General features: G+C 40.3%; 1 protein-coding gene across 1 annotated transcript in view; it reads left to right on the top strand.

The window, feature by feature from the left end:
• SEMA3E (semaphorin 3E) overlaps positions 1 to 22,072 on the top strand; it is a 212,636-nt gene that overhangs the window by 94,675 nt on the left and 95,889 nt on the right. Inside the window, exon 2 of the mRNA XM_073331893.1 lies at positions 20,665 to 20,825. Within this exon, the coding sequence (XP_073187994.1) occupies positions 20,665 to 20,825 (161 nt within the window). The remainder of the gene's footprint in view (positions 1 to 20,664; positions 20,826 to 22,072) is intronic.

Raw genomic sequence — 22,072 nt, 5'->3', positions numbered from 1 at the left:
TCTGGCATTTAAGCCTTTAGGATTCACTTGGCTAAAATTTTTCAAGCTTTGGTCGGCAGTTATGAGGGATAGAAAGTTACTTTTTTAATGAAAGTACAGAGTCTAACAATCACATAACTCCAGGAACTGCACAGAAAATGCACAGAAAAATGCTAATGGTAATGGCTAGAACTGGTTGGAAATGAGAAATTTTTATTCCCCAGGAAATTCCAACATCTCAGGAGAAAAAATTATTTTGAATCAGAAGGAGAAGCTGAAATTTCCTATGGAACAAAAATTCTGAAAAATTTTGATTCAGAACCATCAAAATGTTTCATTTTTGACAATGTCAGATGTTCACTTTTTGCCCTTATTATATATAATATTAAAAATAATGTAATTAAGGAACCATTTCATTTTGAAATGTATATAATATTAAAATTAATATTATATACAAGGTTAAATGAATCAAAATAATAAAGTCAAAATGAAATATTTTAGCTTATTGAAGCTAAACCTTTTAGACATTATTGAAATGAAATATTTCAACATTATCAAAATGACATAGGCAAGTCAAAACAATTCATTTTGACTTTTTTTTCTGTTGAAAGTCATCAGAATAGATGCATTCCCACAATACACGTAGATTTTGACAAAGTTACAATTTCAGATGGGAAATTGTTCAGTCAAAAATTTTTCAACCAGCCAATAATAAGCTAGCTTGTGTCACTCTTACTTGTACCAAATACAGCCTTATTCCTCAAGTAGTCCAATTAGAGCCAATGGAACTACTCAAGAAGAAAAATACTACTTAATGTGAACAAGGATGAGACACTCTGCAAAACTTTGCTGCCATTGCATAGCATGGTACGTGCTATTTTTTAAACAAAGCACTACTTTATTTCCTGCATAAATATTATTGATAGCAAAAAAGTACCTCATGTGCAATTTATTCAAATTTCACATCAATATCCTACTCAGAATAATAGTAATAGAATTAAATATTGTGATAAAAATTGAAGGAAAAAATGACCAAAGTGCCATAAGCTTTTCTTTCAGCCCACATTGAAACTGAATGTACGTTTGCAAGGTATTGTTCATAATTTATAATAAGTAAAGCCTGTAAGTCTACTGGAAGGGAACTTCCACTTAACAAGGAAAGACAAAAGGCAGACCTTTTCTTTCTGTATACCATTTCTTATAAAGATACAGTAATAAAGCCTCATACAAGAGACTGATTCTTTTTTACAATAAGAAGACTATGAAGGAAAGAAAATTTTATTAGCTACTTGGCCTGGTTATTTCTCAGTCAAAGGGTATATCAGTTACTCTACACAACTGCAACATTCCAAGAATTAAATTAAATTATGGACATTAGAAGCCAGCACAGTTTACATCTGTGCAAGATTTAAAACTGAGGCACATTTGATGATTTCTGTAGTCCCAGCAGAAATATTCCTGCAGAAATAATGCTGTTAAAAATTCTTTCTTAGAATACTTTATTCTTTCAAATGCCCATGTGCCAGGTGCATATTTGACTTTTTTTTAATGTGACATGAAAAAAACAACCTTGATTTCCTCACATATTTTCCCTTTCTTTAATCGTTTTGTGATTTTGGTAGTGTTATTGCTTTAAAGTTCTTACTGTGCTCCAGCATCCATACGGGCAAACTCCTGCGCTTGCCTGGAGCACATTAACTTCGGTGGCGTTTAACACAAGTCCAGGTCTGCCTGTACTGATGTTTTTTTGTAGGTTTGGGGCCTTAATACTATGTAATGCAGTAGGGTTTGAACCTGGGATCTTTTGTTTAACATATGATCCCCTTCACCGTGCTCTGTAATTATACAAAAAAAAAAAAAAAGGCTTTAGCACACTTGTAATTCCCATTTTGCTCATGCCAAAGTGGGTAAGGCTGGATTACAATATTTTAATTCATTACAAAATTGTTTGATTAGCTGTAATGGCTGCACAAGAGGCTGGAATGGCTGTTGGCATTGCATGCATCCTCTGGTTCCTGAAGCTGGAGAACACTTTATGTAATTTATGCTCAGAAGATCATAAAAACAGAACAGAAATAGATTGCGCATGGGGGTCAGATTCTCAGCTGGTGGAAGTCAGTGTAACTGCATTTATGCCAATAGAGCTGTGCCAGTTTATACCAGCTGAAGATCTGGCCTTTTTTTTTAATTCAGCAGATTACAGTGAGATGCAATTTATGCTATTTATTGCTGCTATACAGTTTCCCTGCCACCATCCACAGCAAGTGTAATCTCTTCCCTACTGAGGTGGGAGTAGAACTGTATGAAAAGTTCACAATGAACCATAGACACCACGCTGCCAAGGTCTCCTGTTTTCTGGATTTGGTATAGACACTAAAACTTGATCATGTGTTTTTTTCTTCCCGTAAAGACCCATTGAGGTTCAAGAGTACGCAGATAAAGATTAAAGTATACCTGGATTAATGGACTGTTTTGCGTCAGAAATGAAATCTTGCAAAATGTGTGGCATGATGGTGAAATTCAGTGATTTCAACTGTGTTTCACTTGGAGTTCTGGGATTCAAACGCAAAGCCAAAATTGATTGTAGAAATTGTGGTGATGGGAGATGGATGAGGATGAGTCCACAAGAATCACCCTTAAAGGAAATATTCACAAGAACACTTGTGTGGTAAAGCTTTTGACTTCTTTACAGCGATAATCTGGATATATGATCCTCTTATTTTTTGAATGCTACTTAAAAAAACCTGTGACATAAGAATGTAAAAAGGGAGATAAAGTAAATATTTAACAAAAAGAGGTTCCTTGCATGTCTTTGCTGGAACTCGCTTGACATAGAGGACTGGTATTTCAAGAAGCACAATTTGCTTTAAAGGGCTGTTGCTTATATTGCAGTATGTGGATGTATAAATGCTTATAATTGGAATGTGATACAGGAGAGGAGGAGGGGTGGGAAATGGCACAGAGGCAGGTAGAATTACTTGAAACTTTAGCTGCATTGATTATTTCAGAGCACTATCCAACACTCTAGGTGCTATAATCCAAGACAATACAACAACAAACCAATCCATAACATTGCTCTCCTGCTGGAAACCCACCTTCAAGATAATATGAACCCACCAGAAAAGAAATATGCTGTTCTCCCAAAGGACATCTCTCCCCGCACTCCCCCAACCTTTTCACTCTCCCCGAAAGTGCAGGATAGAAGCAATTTTGCAGCTTGTCCAGGACAATGACAGATTCTGGTTATTTCAGACCAATTGAGATGTACATTTCAAACTGTTAGATATTGTAAGGTGCATTATTGATGTAGAAGATACTAATATCTGTCACTGAATCACTTAGCATAGCCCTACCTGCTGCTACGGAAGAGAGAGAGATATGGATATAACTGACAATTTTTAATTCTTGAGAGATGTTCAGATAGTAATGAAGTTCATGTAAGAACCTAGATAGTTGGTCGTTGCCATGGGTGGAGTGAATATGTGACTCTGTCAGGAACAGAAGAGGTGGTAACTATATAGCACAATTGATTGTGGCCATATTTGTGGTAACACCTGCACTGGGGCTGGAGTCACACAGAAAATGTGACAACTTTTAAAAAAGATTTTTCTTTTCTGCAATATAGGGACATTGGGGGTGCATCTAGGACAAAACTCCACTCTGGGGTGGTTAGAGTCAATCGAGCAGCACTCGCTTACCCCAGATGGAAATTTGGCCCATGATCCTTTGAAGAACTAGACCCTTACTACAGGGACTATATTTACATTCTCATTGTTAATTTGTTTTTGGTTTTTGAGAGTGTTGATTGAGATGGCAAGTAGCCCTGTTTGAAAAACAGAGCCTTATTTTAAAATAGCTGACATCAGTTATTATAATATACATACACAAATTATAATATAAACCTACACATTCTGTGGGATCCAGGGTGTTTTCCTCAGATCTCCGTTTGAACTGCCTTGGGAAATGGACTGTGTGCGGTGTGTAAGTGTCACTCTGGCCTCATCGCTGTTTGTCGTAGAGGTGATAAATCCAGCCAGTAATGCAAGATCAATACCCTGAACACCACTTTCAGATATCCGCATTAGTGTGTAAAGAGTAAATTATATCACAGAAATTATAGCTGGAAATGGCCTGCTAGGTCATCTGATCCTTTCCCTGCCAGTGCATGGCTGTCGCCTACATCATGTTTTCTTGTGCTTCATCTCATCCAGTTTTAATTCTCTCTCCTACAAAGAGAAAAGGAGTACTTGTGGCACCTTAGAGACTAACAATTGGTTAGTCTCTAAGGTGCCACAAGTACTCCTTTTCTTTTTGCGAATACAGACTAACACGGCTGTTACTCTGAAACCTCTCCTACAAAGGCATCACAACTAATAGGTCTGACCCTCCAGGACAATTATTCCTTGTCTTTATTTCTAATTATCCTGCCTTAGACCACCCTAAACAGTTCCTCTCATTCCTTGATGCATCATTTGCCTTCTGCAGATACTTGTAGAGGGCTATCATGGCCACTCTTAATGTTACATCGGGCCTGATTCTCCATTGACTTCACCAGTGCAAAGCAGGTGCAGAACATGCCAAGTCAGAACTGTGGCCACTGTGCGCTGCAGTGGAACAGTACATTTATTTTACAACTGTAAATGTTCCCTCATGGGGACAGCACCCTCCTGCCTCTGAGCAGGAATGCCATCTTCTGAGCAGCAGCAGCATGCGGGTTTTAAGCAGCAACATGAGTCAGGAAAAGTTGGTGGGGACTGTCCAGAAGGATAAGTCCATTGACAGACTTAACAATGCACAGTGCCTCTCTCTGGGGAAATAGGCATCTGTTCACCCAGGAAACTGTATTGGGAAGCCCAGAATAATCAGCTTATATCAATGGTTGCAATGCTTGGGCAGTCCATCCACAGTGATGTTATTTAAATTAAAGTGGAGCAGGAAAGCTGAGCATAGGAACTTGTGAAAAAGGCTGGCTATACCAAAGCAATGCGAAGAGACTCTTACAGTGGTATAAATGAGAACAGGCAAAAACTTCTTCCCTAAGTGGGTACCCCTTTTTCAAAAATGATCTCCAGGCTCACGCTATACATTAAGGATGAACTACTATATTTATATTGAATGTCCAGCTCCAGAATCTGTCTTTCAGATTGCTCAAGAGCGGGCCATCTAATAGATAGAGGGGCTTGTGGCCATGGTAAAGGACTCGAGTGGAGTAGAAAGAGGGAGAAATGCATGAAGCACTAATAGTCCGCAGGTGTCTTAAGAGACACAGAAACGGTGAGGTTGTAGAGATGGCTGTGGTGCAGGGAAGGTTGTGGGTTTGCATTTTGCTCAGTCTCACACTGAAAAGTTCCCTCCAGTTGACCTAACTGAAAAATGGGTACCTGATCCAATGGACTAGGGCCATCAAAGGCAGTTAGATGTGATGCTGGCCACATCACTCCCTTGTGTACTGTTGGTTCTGAAACTGAAACTGAAATGGCCCGAAAAGTCATTGGCTCAGGGGAACTTTGACTTTGTAGAGATAGTGTTTCAACCTCTCCCATTAGCTAAAATGATATAGACCCTCATCCTATAGTCCTTATATGACAAGTAATAGTGGTCATATAGCTGATGACTGTACCTAGGTTGCTAAACCTTGATTTTACCAGAACAGAAGGTAACTCTTTTGCTTTAGAAAGGTATGATGTACTTCCCCCACTCTGGCACTACCTTGCCAGCACTCACTAACATATCAAGTGGGAGGCCATGGTCTCACCCTGTCAAGGGGAGATGAAGCACAGATAACAGCACTAACTATTCCGCCCCTTCTAGTTCTTAGCAGTTAAAACCAAATTCTGCTTGCCTCCTGCAGAAGAACATACTCAGGCAAATGATCTCATTGAAGTCAGCAACTGTTTCCATGAGTACATACTCACCAGTGTTAATAAGGGTTTCACAAATAGGACCTACTGCAATGGAGGAAATTATTTAAATTCACAAAAATGGACATTTAGCCTCTGCTTTTATTGCTTTTTTAAATTTGTCTCTGTAGTGAAATTGTTTCTAGCCTCCTTCACACCATACTTCAGTGTGCAGAATGTTACCAGCAACCTCACACCCAAAAACAGAATAATGTTCCCAATTCCTAACTCCTGAAATAAGGGGAAGATCTCCCCTAACAAAGGGCAGAACTACTTGAATTTAACATTTTCCTCTAAAATATTAATGGAGTACAACATAAACAATTAAATAGCTTTCAGTTAAATAATGCATGCATATGAACTGTTCATCCCCGAGTTAAGGATTCTTACTTGTGACAGTTTGGATAAATATATTATTCAATGTCAAGTTATTTCATACAATACATGATGTATAGTTTACATCTGTTTCATAACATAATGGATGAATAATTGCATCTCGCAGTATAAATACTGGAGCAATATGCATCATGAATTATAAACTTAATAGACCCTCAAATAATACAGTGGTTATAAATCTGTGCAAAATATGAGTTTCAGTTTACCTCCTGTGTCAAATGTTGCTAGAAGATTGGTGTATAACAGCTTTTGGCAAATATAAGCCTAATACAATTAACACTAATTTCACTGTGGAACTGTTTCCTATTAACCATGAAGCTAGTGGGGACAGACTCAGGCACTTTGTCAGTTTCAGTGAGTATGCTTGGAAGGCATCATGTAGTCCAACCAATTTATAATAATGAGAAAAAACACTCGTTTGTACAAGTTGTTCTTTCATAGTGTGTCTCATTTTCCCCCCATCTTAGCATACTACTTTTATCAAACACATATATATTAGCTAAATGTAGTGATACAGTGGGCACGCTTCAAAAGTTGATTCTGATTTTAAAGACAGTTATGCTTTCAGACATATTCCCTGTTTTTAACATGGGAGAATAGCACTACAACCAGTAAGATCTCTAGAACTTCAAAGAATGTTTTGAATGTACTGACTGCATATCAAGCTGTGAGTGTTTGCTGAAAACCAAGTTCTGATAGCAAGTAGTTGGTCTTGTTGTTAAGACACTGAACAGAAACTTGGGGTGGGTTCCAATTCCCTGCCCTTCCACAGATTTCCAGAGTGATCTTGGGCAAGTTACTTTTGACCTGATCCATCACCCATTGAAGATAATGGAAAGATTCCATTTACTTTAGTGAGATTTAGTGAGATCAGACCCTTTTTCTCTCTGTGCCTCACTGCCCCATCTATACAATGGAGATGACACTTCCTTTCCCCCACTTTCTTTCCATCTCCTGTATTCAGATTGTAAACTCTCCAAGGCAGGGACTGACCCTTACTATATTTGTGCAGCACCTGGCGCAGTGGAATCTGACCAGACCTTAGTTGAGGGCCTCTAGGCACTACTGCAATATAAATGATAATAACGAAGCTGCAATGCTGCTGCTCTGTTTCTGTAGATACTGTGGGATGTAAAACAAGAGTCCTTATGAGAAATGATTATTTTAAAGGCCACCCAGGTAAATATTTCATGCTCTACCTAGCATAAAGTCATCTGTAACAACAGAAGGCATAGTGACCCAAGAAAATCATTGCATCTCTGCTGTTAAAATAAAACACAAATATTTTAAAACAAAGATGCCTTTGTATACAGATACAATAAAGAGGGATGTATTGAAGGAACACTGAAAGTGCACAGTGTTTATACACAGACTGTGAAATTAAACAGGACAGGGTAATTCTTAAACTGTGTTTCTCTTTCTTTCTTTATGGTTACTATCAGGTGGGATGAGGGCAAACAAACATGTACTTGTAATTTAGATTACATGTTTCTGTGCAGACTAGAGGGCCTTTCATTGTATTGGTTTTGGGGCAGGGGTGAGTTCAAAAGCATTTAAGGGATTTAGGAACACAAATTCCATTGAAATGCAATGGGACTTGTATTAAATCTCTTAGATGTTTTAGAAAAATCTGACCCCAAATTTATTATGATGATTACACTGCAAGCTAGGAGTGGAAGCCCAGCTTCGGGATGAACTCTTAAAAATTGTAAGGGAGCCCAAACTGTTTTTAATTGTATTTGACTCTTCAGCAACTAAAGCATGGCGAGGCATATTTTGAACATATTGTAGCCTTTGTTCCCTATTTTTCCGTGCATACCAGAAACAGAGGAATAGAAAATGTGTGAATAAAAATGTGTGTAATCATCTGTGAAGGCTTAGGGTACCTGTGCAGTGCTTTATATAATTCACAATTGTTATATGACCAGTAATAGCTGCCTAATGTTGACATACCTTCTCCAGTTACTTTAGCTAACATTAACATTGTCAAGATCTGCAGAGTCCAAGTCAAATGGCAGAAGTATTTTAAATGTCTCCATTCACTTGACTGCTAATATTTGCGTAGCATTATCGACATTTTGAAAGGCTTCAAAGTTGTCCCTAGTTATTCACAAAAAGGTTTTTTTTTTTCTCTCTCTGAAAATATTTAACTTTCCTAATACTTTGCAGATAATTATGTATATATGGGGAAAATCTGGGAAAACAAATCAGACAAGAAATGGTTTCTTAAAGAAGGTTTTTGCTATATAATACTTTTCTTATGATGGCTTAAAAAAAGAGCTTCATGATTACAAACACTTGTCCTATATAGGAATATATCTTTAGCCTGTATTTAAATGTACCTTAATATAGATTCTTCCTTAAAAATAGTGCATGATGTAAACACCTTCATCTGGCTTTATTTAACATGGAAAACTATCTGATTAAATTGGACCTAACAAACAAGCCTTGATTTATGTATTTCTTAGGCACCTAGATTTCCTATTAAAAGGCATAGGAGTTCTGGGTGTGTCAGGAAAGCAGGATCAAGCCAGAAAGGGTAGCCAAAGGGATGAAAACGTGGGGCCAAACCGCAGTTGGTAAAAATCAATGTAGCTCCATTGAAGTCAATTATTTGCAGCAGCTGAGGTTCTGGCCTATTTCATGTTACTCTAAACCGGAGCATTCGAACACAGTTATTTTGTTGTATTAGGAAGAGCAGATTCCAGGGGCAACAAAATATTGGTTGCACATGCTGCCATTTATTTACCTTATATTTACAGATATTGTGCTCAGCCTTATGAGCACTCAGACTTACTCTGGGGTCTGTGGTGTAGAAGGATTTTTTTAACTCACCTATGGAATATTATATCAGACTGCATCTGCTGTGAGTAATTGATTTGGCAGAGAAGCTAAGCTGAAAATTTCCTTTCATCTTTTATTTCTTTACTTCTCAGTTTTCCTCTTTTTTTGCTTTCCCTACAATGCCTCTTTTCTCTTTCCTTCTGTTTTTTATCATGTTGATGGTTCCAGATACCCTTGCTTATGCTGTCAATCACATGCCATCCTGTTCAAGAGTGTATGCCCCATGAAAATCACTTGAGATAGATTATTTTTATCCATCCTTTCAAAGGAAATTCAATTTAACAGTCATTTTGAATAGCCTAAAACGCTAACTTATTTGGCATCTTTATTTTAAATGAAAGCACCGGATTCTCTTCCTGTCAAAACACTGGATTTCTCCATAGGAAGAATTCTACCAGTGCTTGGTTGGTAATAAGCATGTAGTGAGTGGTACACCTTAATAAATCAAGACTTCAAGAGGTCGATCTGTCTGTGTTTGATCAGAAAAGTGCTGTACTTATTTGAACCATGTGTACCTTCTAAAACACAGAGATTTATAAATCTTCTCTTTCAACTGTTAAACTGTTAAGAAATTAAATATAATTTAAGACATTTTAACTTATTTTTAGTAGATTCGCTCAGTAGAAACAGTGCCATATAATATTTATAAATAAAAACATTGGCTTTGCTTTGATAGGACAGTTAGATAATGTTCTCCAGGACTATTTCAGGTTGTACTCCACCAGGGTGTAACAATAAAATATGAATATTTTCACTTTTATGTTTGTATTGAAACTCTTTTTAGGAATAACCATGGAGGAACTAATGGTATGAAACTCCCTATTTTGCACTTTTTGCTCTGGAAAAATCCTACTATTACTACTACAAATAAATAAATAAATACCTAGATCTTATATATTATATATCATCCATCCATCTGAAAGTGCTTTACAAAAGAAGTAAGTATCATTAAATACTGAAGTCAGTGTGGAATTGTCCTGAGTAAGGAGAAAGGAGGTGAGGGAGGGACTGTTTGCCCTTGGCCACTGTTTGAGAGGGCACTCAAATCAAGCTTTAACCTGGCACGCGGGGTCACAGTGCCACTCAGGTTTGGTTTGGTTTGGTGGCCCCTCCTCCATGACAGAGGGGTGACCAGGCCAAACCTGAGTGGTACTGCAACCCCACACACCAGGTAGCATTGCTCGGAGCAGGGCCCAGTGCCATGGGATAGCAGATGAACTACTTCTGTGGGGTGGGTGAAGTACAGGCTCACTCACCAAACTCATCTGCCCAGCCTCCCCTTGGCGGGATTCCTTTTGGAAGGGTGGGGAGTGATCTCAATTTCAGATTTTTCTCCAGGCCCCCAAAAACCCTGCAGCCCTGCTTAATAGGAGACCAACTTCAAAATTCTCAATCTCATGTGAGTATACCATGCCCAAGCCAGCAGTCCCATTGAAGTTAAGGATTGCTCACATAAGAACTGCTGGAGCCGGGACCAAGATTCAGATACCATGGACCAGGATCTCTGCTGGTGTAGGGTAAATGTCTGTATGCAGATTTACACCAGTTAAGACTCTGGTCCACATTCTCCTGCAATACTCTTATATTTCATTCCACGGTTATTGATGACAAACACTGAGGGATGTTGGTGCATGTTTTGTGGGAAGAGGCACATTTTGCAGCTCAACAAAATCTTTGGAGTCTTGGATGATCAGTGCAGATGTTGTGGTTATGGAGCCTTGGTTTTATCGCTTGCCAGCATTTACTGTCCAGCACTGAAATGAGTCCAAAAACGGAGCAAGATGTTGTGGGCTAACAATCTGTTACTGCACAGGAAACAGCCAGCTAATTGGAAATAAGCGTGGAATCGCTGCAGGAAGCTTGATTTGAAAACTCCAACAACAAACAAGTAAAGCTGGCTGGGCAACCCGATGCTGGCTGTGAATGCCAATTCATTACAAGCATGTTCTGGGAAAAAAATTGCACTTTAAAAACACAGGAGTCACAGGAAAAAAATAAGATGCTATTACTATTCTTATTTATAGTTGGTCTGATTCCTCTCCCCTCTGCATTGATTCATGGGTCAATTCCAAAACCCGCTGAAGTCAATGGAAAGACTCCCCTTGGGCTTTGGATCAAGCCCTAAGGGAGAAGTTAATTGCAAGTTACAGTGGTTTAATACCAATAAAAGCAAGGTCAGAAACAGCATCCAAAAGCCTGCTAGGCACTTCTCTGGCATGTAGGAAGACAGGCGGATGCCCCAAAGAGATCACAGTCTACAAACAAGGAATCCCTGAGTCACAGTGCAGCAGCATTTGAGGCGATTGCACAATGGGTGCACACAGCTTTGTGGCATAGAGGCCAGCAGTGCGGGGACTCTGCACACTGGTGTGCAGGGAGCGTGTGGGGCAGCTGAGCGCGTGCGATGAGAGGTGCAATAGCAGTTGCAGCGAGATTTATCTCCTTCTTTGCAGCCTGGGGATGAGGATTCCTGGATAGTTCAAAAGTATCCAGCCTAGATCCTCAGGCTGGCTGCTGAGCAGAGGATTTTAGCTCAACCACAAATAAGCAATGAACTCTGGACCAGGGGGTCTCAACCTTTTTCTTTCTGAGCTCCCCCCCCCCAACATACTATTAAAACTCCACGGCCCACCTGTGCCACAATAACTGCTTCTCTGCATATAAAAGCCAGAGCCGGCATTAGGGAGTAGCAAGCAGGGCAATTTCCCAGGGCCCCACAAAGGTAAGTTGCTTAGGTTTTGGCTTCAGCCCTGGGTGGTGGGTCTCAGGGCTCTGGGTTTCAGCCCCATGTGGTGGGGCTTCAACTTTCTGCTCTGGGCCCCAGCAAATCTAATGCCAGCCCTGCTTGGCGGACCTCCAGAAACCTGCTCGTGGCCCCCCCAAGGGGGCCCCCGACCCCTGGTTGAGAATAGGGTGACCAGGTGTCCAGTTTTCGACCAGAACACCTCGTTAAAAAGGGATCCTGGAGGCTCCGGTCAGCACCACTGACCAGGCGATTGACTGTGTGGTTGGCAGCGGTGTTCAGGCTCCCAGGAAGCAGCTGGCATGTCCCCCCTCTGGCTCCTACACGTAGGAGCAGAAGAGGGCTCCGCACGCTGCCCCCACCCTAAGCGCTGCCCCCGCAGCTTCCATTGGCCGGGAACCACTGCCAAGGGGAGCTGCAGGGACGGCGTCTGCAGACGGGGCAGCACACAGAGCCTCCTGGCTGCACCTCCACATAGGAGCTGCACAGGGAACATGTTGCTGCTTCCAGGAGCTGCTTGAGGTAAGCGCCGCCCAGAGCCTGCACCCATGAGACCCTCCTCCAGTGCCCAAACGCCCTGCTCCAGCCCCCCAAGCCACTGCTCCAGCCCTGATCCCCCTCCCACCCTCCAAACCTCTCAGTCCCAGCCCGGAGCCCTGCCCTGCACCCCAAATCCCTCATCCCTGGTCCCACCCCAGAGCCCGCACCCGCAGCCAGAGCCCTCACCCCCTCTCACATCCCAACCCACTGCCTCAGCCTGGAGCCCCCTCCCACACTCTGAACTCCTAATTTCTGGCCCCACCCCAGAGCCCGCATCCCCAGCCGGAGCCCTCACCCTCACTCCCTCATGTACTCCAGCTCCCTGAGCCAGCCTGGTGAAAATGAGCCAGTGAGTGAGGGTGGGGGGAGCAACCAGCAAAGGAAGTGGGGAATGGAGTGAGTGGGGGCAGGGCCTCAGAGAAGGGGCAGGGCATTGGCGGGGCCTCAGAGGAGGGGTGGGGCAACAGTGTTCAGTTTTATGTGAGTAGAAAGTTGGCAACCCTACTTGAGAACCACTGCTCTGTACAATGAAATATAAAGCTATAGGGAAAGCTTAAGAGCTGGTGAGCTCAATGGACTTGTACATTTGCACTAGCTAAGGATTTGGCCCTATGCCCAACCAGTTGCATATATAATGGTGGTTTATCTTGTTACTATATACACGGTTGTCATTTCTCTTAAATTACCAAGATCGGGGGGTAAGCGGAGGGGAAATTCTAGTCCCACTGAAACCAATGGCAAAACTCTTAATTCTGTGGGCCACAATTTTCCCCATGATGACTATATTTTTGTTTCATATTACATCTTTTCACCAGCTGTATCTATCCACCTACTCAGTTACCCAATTTCCAAATTTTTGCTCTTTCACAAACCTTTCACTGACAGTATCAAATTGGAACAATGTGATTTGCATGTTGTACGAATAGTCTGACAAAACATACCTTCGTGCCTTGTTTTCCTTATTTTTTGTTAAGATCACAGTGTGGCTCTAGCCCCATTTACACCAGTTCTGCACCAGTGTAACTCAGTTTACTTCAGTGTAATTACTCCTGATTTGCACCAGAACCAAGGCGATCAGAATCAGACCAATGCCTTCCATTAAGTGCATTGAAAGAGAGCATATTTGATCTTTTTTCCAGCATACTGTTCTATCATTCTAAAACATCAGTATGGTCACACAAGACAAACTAACTTTAATCATTAATAAAGTGAGGAGGAACATGGGTGCATGTCAAAAATTTATCCCAAATGTGTTATACTGTCACTTGTTTAAAACATGCATTACTTCAGTTTCATTATAATCCATTGAAAAATCAGATACTGAAAATGTTTTCCACTAGTTTGAAAAGAACCCCTCACCCCCTTTTTAAAATTAAGTTTCCATCATTACAGTGAGTTGATGTTTCGTAGCAAAATATCAACACTGAATTTCTCTTCAAAAAGAATGAAATAAAATTGACGACTAGAGAATATTTTATTGGACTGGCATATATTCATTTGATTAAATTTTAAAATCTCTATGTTTACAGCCCATTTAACGGTTTTATATTGTTAATTTTAATGGGAGCTATAGCTTCACTATGGAAAGCTATGAAAGGGAACTTTACTCCAGAATTCTACATGAGCGTACACTTTGGTTTCTATAGGAGTGGATGTAGTATCCATACTATATATCTTGGCAGGTTTATAATGTTTTATATTTCCATTGCATAAGACATAAAAATAGATCAGTTACAGTGCCATCTGCTGAATATGAACTACAATCACTAAGAAAGATAAACTAAATAGAAGACAGAGAAAAAAGTGAAAGATTAATTTTAAGCACGAACAGCTACTTAATGAGATCAGAGCACAATCTAACAAGCTTAACTATGTAAATGCATCTCATGTTTTTAAAAGTTTGATTTCTATTTCTATTGAATATTTGCAACCAAACCAAATTAGGAAGGGGAAAAACCCAAACTGTACCCAGCAATCTGTTACATGAATAGGATCACACCAGTAATAATCTTGTCCAATATTGTAAAAAGATAAGGAGAAAGTTCTGTGCTCCGTAAAGCACTTAGACCATCTAAAAGTACAATAATCACCTTATTTAATTTCAGAGATTTTTATGAAATGTGGTTTTTACAGATAAGGGAAGGTCTGTATTTGAGTTGTGTTTGTGGGATTTATTTTTCCCTCTGATGTTTGCTGTACTCTGACTGCAGGCTTCATGTTCAAATCCACAAATTCCAAAGAAGTATCTAGAAGAAAGTTGATTCCTCCCTGGGAAGAATCATCCATGGACATCAATGATCTATCCCTTTTGACTAAGACAAATGTATTCTCCAAATGGAGCTTCTTAGCCAGGATCATCTGCTGTTAAAAAGAAGAGATTGAGTCATGGGCCTCCTTTTAGTCTACATTAGGACTGTAGGTTTAGAAGTATCTGATGAGGCAACCAATGTAGTACCTTTTTCTGCTAGGACATTTGAATATTGTAGCGCTGTGATAACCGGGAAGAGTGACAAATTGTGAATGTCCACTACTGACTCAAGTCCCTTAGTTTGTTACTGTCCTTAGCTGTATTGGTCATAACAGATCTAGGGGAAATCCTAGCTCCATGGAAATCATAGGCAAAAAACACACTGACTTCAGTGGGGCCAGGCTTTCACACACATGCACACCCACACACCCCCGTGTTTATAAAAGGTAGCTGAAAGGTGAAATATCTTCCCCATTGTGCATATTAGCTGATTATTAATTCCTGTTTAGCATTCATAAATAGGAAGAGTTAAATCCTTGATGCTATGCAAGTGAGCTTATATTATCCCAGTTATGGAGTATAACTGAAGAGGATGTTTCTTGCAGCTATTAGGATGTTGCTTTCTGTTTATTGCTCTATCCAATTTCTGAGGAGTCTGCCTGACTGCCATATTGTGGGTTAAAGTGGCTGCATACTATAGCAGAGTTCCACACTGCACTCTCTCACAATGACTTTTACTTCTATTTTGCACATTAACTGAAAATTTAAGTATTGCAGACTAAAAAGTGTACAGATTATTTTTGTGTATGGAAAAACACGTGGTAACTTTCAGCATTACCATTATCTGCGACTTCATAAGTTATCTCTTTTTTTGGTGTGATTCATTCTGATTCAACTCTGGTTGAGGTGAAAGCGTAGAGGTTAGTGGGTAAGAAATGAAGGATCTTTTCCCCGTTTGATATGCTATTTAGGCAACAGTACAGCTATTCCGAGCCCAATAAATATCATTGAGATGCAGCTTCAAGTGTTCATCTGCAGTGTTTAAAAGCAGGATTGCTTTGAAGATTATGGGTAGGTCAGGGAGGCAGAATGACATTACTAATGTACTAGCTCATGTTCAGTGGCCAAGATTCCTTGTTTCCCAGGGAGAAAGAACTGTGCCTCCTGTTATCAATTTTATATGGAATATTGCCAGTTAAGGGTCCCAACCTTGTCAGACTGATCCAAGCACTTGTAAGATGATATTTTTATTTTGGTGATGGATTACTAGTTGTGGTTCCTGTGTATAATCATCTGCTCTAAAGTACTGATGGGTTGAGGATGAAGGCTGATTTTACTGTTACCATCCAATCAGAAAGAATGGCATGTCCAGAGAAACTAACTGACTTTTATAGACTTGAGGACTGGCTGAACTTTTTTCTTAAAACCACTAGTAGGTGGTTGTCCTCAAATTTTAAGGTTGTCTAATGAGTCTTATCCAGAAGGACTTTTTGATTCATCCGGTAATCATTGTGTTACAAGTCTCTCAGGATCTTTCTCTATCTCTCTGTCTTGGTTTCTCTCCTTTTCATACATCTCGTTTTGGCAAGAGGAGTGAGCAAATTTTGGAATTCACCTGTAGCAAAAATCTGAATTAATTCATACTCCTTTGTGTTTTGCCAGGTTCTTGCCAAAGCTGGCTAGCTGTAATATTTGTAATCCACAGCTAAACTGATAGTTAAAGAAATAAAATGTCATTCAGATTGTCTGCTCACATTACATGGACATCATAGATTACATTAGAGAATCTATTACATTATTGTTTGAGACACATGGCAACCCTAAGTGCTGCCTCTTGTTATGAAGCAGGCCTAAGAGGTTCACCTTGCATACTCAGCTTGTTCAGCATGTCAGAATCATTTGTCAATGTCCCACATCTGGAAGGCATCTTCACTGGAAGAATGTGCGGCAGAATTAAGTAATGTGGGAGGTAAGATTGTATTTCTGCAAAAAATGTAAAGAGGGAACCGAAGATTTTTTTGAGAAGGCAAAAGAGGTGAGCGATAGACTTGTGTGGTTGTGATGTAATGCTACACAAAGCCGTGTGCTTCTGTAGCTCTGTCACCCTCCTTAACAAAGTACAAACTGGAACAAGGAACAATCAGTATTTATGGTTAACAACAGAAGCCTATATAGAGGTCTGCACCAGGGGATTGGGTTTTGAGGGTTGGGTATCAGGGTAAATGATTAGTCTAGGGGGCAGCATGCTTTGGCTATGCACTCAAAAATCACCACCTTTAAGAAGCTTTTTGTATTTAGAACACCAAGCATATTTTGCTGAAAGAAAAAAAAAGTGTTTTAATTTAAAAACTGGAGATGTCAAAATCAAACAGTTCCCAAGTTCATTCTTCTAGTAGGAGAAATATTTGCTCTAGCACAATCCTTGGAAGTTTGGAAGGATAGACACTATTTGGGAAATGAGCATTAAAACAGAGCAGAAATTAGCCATAGTGAATACAGCCTGGTATGGCTCTGCAAATAGCCAACAGTGTCCTGTCCACGAAAGAAGAGAGCTGCTGGAGGCCCAACACATCTCATCGTTTATCATTATCCTCACATAGAAGGGAGAATAATCGGAATCAGTTCATAAAAAGTGTGTTTGTTATAAGAAAGAACTTGGCAAGTGAGATTGCCTTGACTATCTGCCAATTTGTGTCTGGAAGGCAGAGGACAGACCTGCAGAATTGAATGGGCATGGAAAACAGTGAGCACGGAACTGGCAAGCTTTGTTCAATTTCAGATACTGTAGTTCTTTTATGAAATATAGTCTACGAGCCCATAGTTGCTCTAAGCCTTTTGTTGGTAAGTGAACTGACAGAGTCAATTTAGGAATGTGTAAATATTGAAACAACCATTTCTTTGTGTGCCCAGAGGAAGCAGAGAAATATTGTTCCTGCAGTAATGATGCTTTGCATTTATATGATACTTTTTATCTAAAGATTTCAATGAGCTAATTACACTCCTTGAAATAACTAAGTTGCATTCTACTAATCTTACAGATAGTTAAACTGAGACACATTGAGGTTGTGACTTGCCTAAGGATGGGAATGGAAGCTAACTGGCTTTATTTCCAGTCCTCTGTGCTAAACACTAAACAATACAGCCTCCTGAAATAGTCCTTCCTCTCCAAATGGAGTATCTTTTAAATGTCTATAGATCCATGTGAGGTGTAGGTTCATGGAAAAAAGCCTTTTAGCTCTGTCATCTATACTGGCTTATCAAGGGGGGAAGCTCCTCTTTAGCTCACATGGTACGTAGTAGCTTCTCCATATACAACACAAGGAGCCTGATTGAATTTTCATATAGAGCAGGTCCAGCCACTAAATGGGAAGCTCAGCTAATTGACTGTTACCTAGTCTATGGTCCATCTACATTGCAAGGTTATGGATGAAATTTTTGCCATCATTTACATGCATGCAGTCCCTATTGACTTCACACCGGTTTCCTCTAGCTTGTTTCACAAAGTTTTTGCACTCTCACCTTTTGCTTTTTGGAGTCCATTATTGTTTTATGGCTGTTTTAATCAGTGAGAATGGGACCTGGAGGAGCATATGTGTCTTCTGGATGTCCACTATAAACACATTTAGACACAGGGGACAAATTTTCCTAGTGCTGTTCAAGTCAATAAAGTTACACCAGGGATGAATTTGGCCCATGGCTACCAATTTTTAAATATGGATGTCTATAGGACATATAGGACAAACCTCTCGTAATTAGACGTCCAGATTAGTTGTATAGGAGGTGCATATATTTCCCTCTTCCCCAGCCTGATCTTGAAAGATGCTAAACTCTCTCAACATCTCAATGGGAGATGAGGATGCACCTGGCATGACTGAGTTTTATGTACCAGTCTGTCAATTTAAATGCCCAAATGTAGATAGCTCATCCTATTTTGTCGCTCACATTTGAAAACCAGTCCACTCTGATTTCTTGTGCAGACCTAACCAAGAGGCATATCTGTCAAGTGAAATAATGTCTCTGTTATGAGAATTTTGCTCCCAGGACAAGGTGCAGGTAAACCAGGAGAGTGTTACAAAGATATCTCTGGATCTTCTTCTGACCAGTGTATAACCAGAACGTTAAAATTCCATTTCTCTCACCCCAAGGCTGAGTCAAAAAAAGAATATATAGGGTTTTTATCACTGAAAAGGAAAAGCAGGAAGTGGTTGTTTGAGACAAAAATTGTATTTGCAGTTCTGGTTTGATCCCGTTTCTTATATAAATACAGACTTATATATAGATTGAATGTTTCTGAGAGATTTCATTTGGAGAGAGAAATTTTCTGTCCACCTTTAGAGAGCAGATCAGGTACAATGCAGCACAGGGTTTCCGACATTTCACCACCAAAATATCCCACTTCTAATCATAATATAACACTAGCCGTGATAAAAAGGCTCTTCTACACAGGGACATTCAGGAAAGTTACAACGAATTAACTAAAGATGTTAAGTTAATGCACCTAAGTTAAAGTATGTTCACCCCCATGTGGATGCTCTCATTCAGAAGTAATGTGGCTTTTGTTTACTGTAGCTTAATTCTCCACATGAGACTGTCCAACATCAGTATTTTAGTCCCTTTTTTCAGGCTTGAGTTTTACTTCTTCAGAATAAACCAATTCAGCACAATTTTCACCTATAAACAGGTCCCTTTCCCCAACAAGAGCCTGATCTGCTCTCTAAAGGTGTCAATTCCAAGGCCCTCTTTCTAGGCATTAAAACAGGTCTCTCTGCTCCCTTTTGCTGAGCCTTTCCTCAAGCAGTCTGGCTTTCAGCCTTCCTGGTGTGCTCCTTGCAGGATTACACTCCCCAGGCCATCTACCTGGGATCTAAGGAGGGCCTCTCTGCTCCCTTCTCTCCCTGAATTCAGGCTGCTCTTTAACCCAGCAGACCTGGTACTGAAGGTACGTCTATACTGAAAGAACAGGCAAACAAAAAGCCCTGCAGCAGAAAGTCTCAGAGCCTGAGTCAACTGACTCAGGTTCATGCTATGGGGCTAAAAATAGCCGTGATGTTCCTGCTTGGGCTGGAACCTGGGATCTGAAACCCTCTCCCTTCACTGGGTTTCAGAGCCCTGGCTGTAGCCCAAGTGGGAATGTCTACCCTGCTATTTTTAACCTCATAGCCTGTGACCCTTGAGCCTCGAGTCAGTTGACCTGGGCTCTGGGACTCATGGCCATGGGTGGGTTTTTTGATATTTTTATTTTGTGCAATTTATACGTACCGTGAATCACCAATCTTCTATCATCTGACCCCAGGACTTATTCCCTTCAGCAGGAGAGAGGGAGCATGAGCCTGGGAGAGGGAGTAGGTTAGCCCCAGCCCTCCTGAAAGGTCAACTCACCATGTGGCAGCTACCCAAAATCCATAGTTGCCTTTGAAATTGTGGACATATAGGGTACAGGATGTCTGCTACTCTCATTGATTTCAGTGGCAAAATTTACATTGAATTCAATGGGAGCTGAGTTGGGCCTTCAGTAGAAAAAAAACATGAAAGGGATGAAAGGAAGCAATGTTATTGTGAACTGACTAAGAATATACTTACTTATCATTGAGGGCTTAACAGACATGCAGCTTGGTGGGGGGAAGTGAAGGCTGGGATAATTTATCCACCAGAGTCTGAATTTCTGGCAAATGACTTTCTATTGATTCATCCCCCTTTTCTCATTTGCAGTTAATGTTTTAAAGAGTTGATTCCCTTTTCTAAAATGCTAAAGAGGAAACATTTTTTTTTCTGTCACATGGTAGATTGAGCACAAAGATTACAATGTACAAATCCACTTTCAGATCTCCAGGACATTTGGACAGTTTTGAAAATAGTTCCCAAGTGTTCTGTGTCTCTTTCTTACTAGGCGTTTTTAAGATTCAGAATATCTTAATGTCCCCAAAACCTTTTACCTCTTTCCCTGGAAAAACATGAAAACGAAGTCGTGAAACTAAGTTGTTGGGTATTGATCATGCCAACTGGTTGTATTTCAGAGCTCTGGGATTTAAACAGGACATCAGTCTTTCATAGCCCATCTGGATACCTTGGTCTTCACACAATGCTGCTGGATGAATATCAAGAGCGACTGTTTGTGGGAGGAAGGGATCTTGTGTATTCTCTCAGCTTGGACCGAGTCAGCGAGAACTACAGAGAGGTGCGGAAACATAAAATAGTGCATGGCATGTGATTCTGCATGAGAATAACTTCCCAGGGCTGGGGGCCTTGGATGGCTCAGGTGACTGGAAATGGGATAGTGGATGTTTTCACATTTAAAGGGACACCAAGTTAAAATTGAAATTTCTCTTATTTGTTTTTAAACTAAATTAATACCCACGATCACTTGACCTGCAAGAGATTGGTGGAAATAAATATTTCTCACACTATTTCAGCTTGTTTATTTTGTGCATTCGACAGCATTTTGTTTACAGTTGAGTTAACTGTTTCCCTCATGTAGTCTTTCCCACAGCAATGGGGGGAAGGGAAAGCATTTCAAAAACCACAGAAATACACAAATTGGAAGGGGCCTAGATTTCAAGTTGACTGTGTCCCTTTAAGTCACTGGCTCAAAGCCAATCCAGGTGAGCAGTGGCTGAAAGTTAGTATCATTTGTAGCCTGTTCAGTGGTTTATGGGAGAAGACTTGGTGGTTTCTACTGGAAAGGTTTGCACGTTACAAAAACATTGCTTATAGTCTAAGTGGCAGTCTAAGTGGAGAGGCCTCCAATGAATGGGGATGGAGACTGAACTCCTTTCTGTCCGCTGAGGCTCAGATTGGAAGCACATTGACAGAGCAGTGTAAGGACAGGTCCACAGTCCACACTGCACTTGGCTGCTCTGTGGATAAAGGATTTTAAAATCTGGCCCCTTTCAACAGCATCAAATTCACTTCAAAATAAATAAATACAACACCATTAGAAAAATATCTTTAACTGATTTCCATTGTGTACCAACCCTTAGACAATGAGCAGCTGATGCAAATACTCAGGAGACAAGTGTATTAACTCGGCTATGTAGGAAATTAAATGCTAGGACTCCACAAAGCACAGTAATACACACAGGACCTTACTCTTCCACTGTAAGATGGGCGTTAACTGCCCTTGCATTTGGTAGAAATTGCTCATATCCTGTAATGAGAGTAGCGTCCAGGGATACTAAAACATTTAAGAAGTGTCTGTTTCTATAAAATAACCAATCTTTCAATTAAGAGTAAATCAGCATAAGAAACAATGACAGCATAGAACATTTTGTGCTTCTGTCCAACCATCTTAACCATCTTGTCCCATCTGGACACACTCTTCGGGCTCTCATTCCAGTGACATTAAAAGAAAGTTTAGCCATTTACTCTGAAACTCCACCCTTTGTCTGGAGGCCTGTGCACACGGTATATCAGATTAGTGGCAAT

This window comes from Lepidochelys kempii, chromosome 1, assembly GCF_965140265.1.
Source record: "Lepidochelys kempii isolate rLepKem1 chromosome 1, rLepKem1.hap2, whole genome shotgun sequence".
Lineage (NCBI taxonomy): Eukaryota > Metazoa > Chordata > Testudines > Cheloniidae > Lepidochelys > Lepidochelys kempii.
Note: the sequence above shows the minus strand (reverse complement) of the source record. Positions and strands in the feature narration are given on the sequence as shown.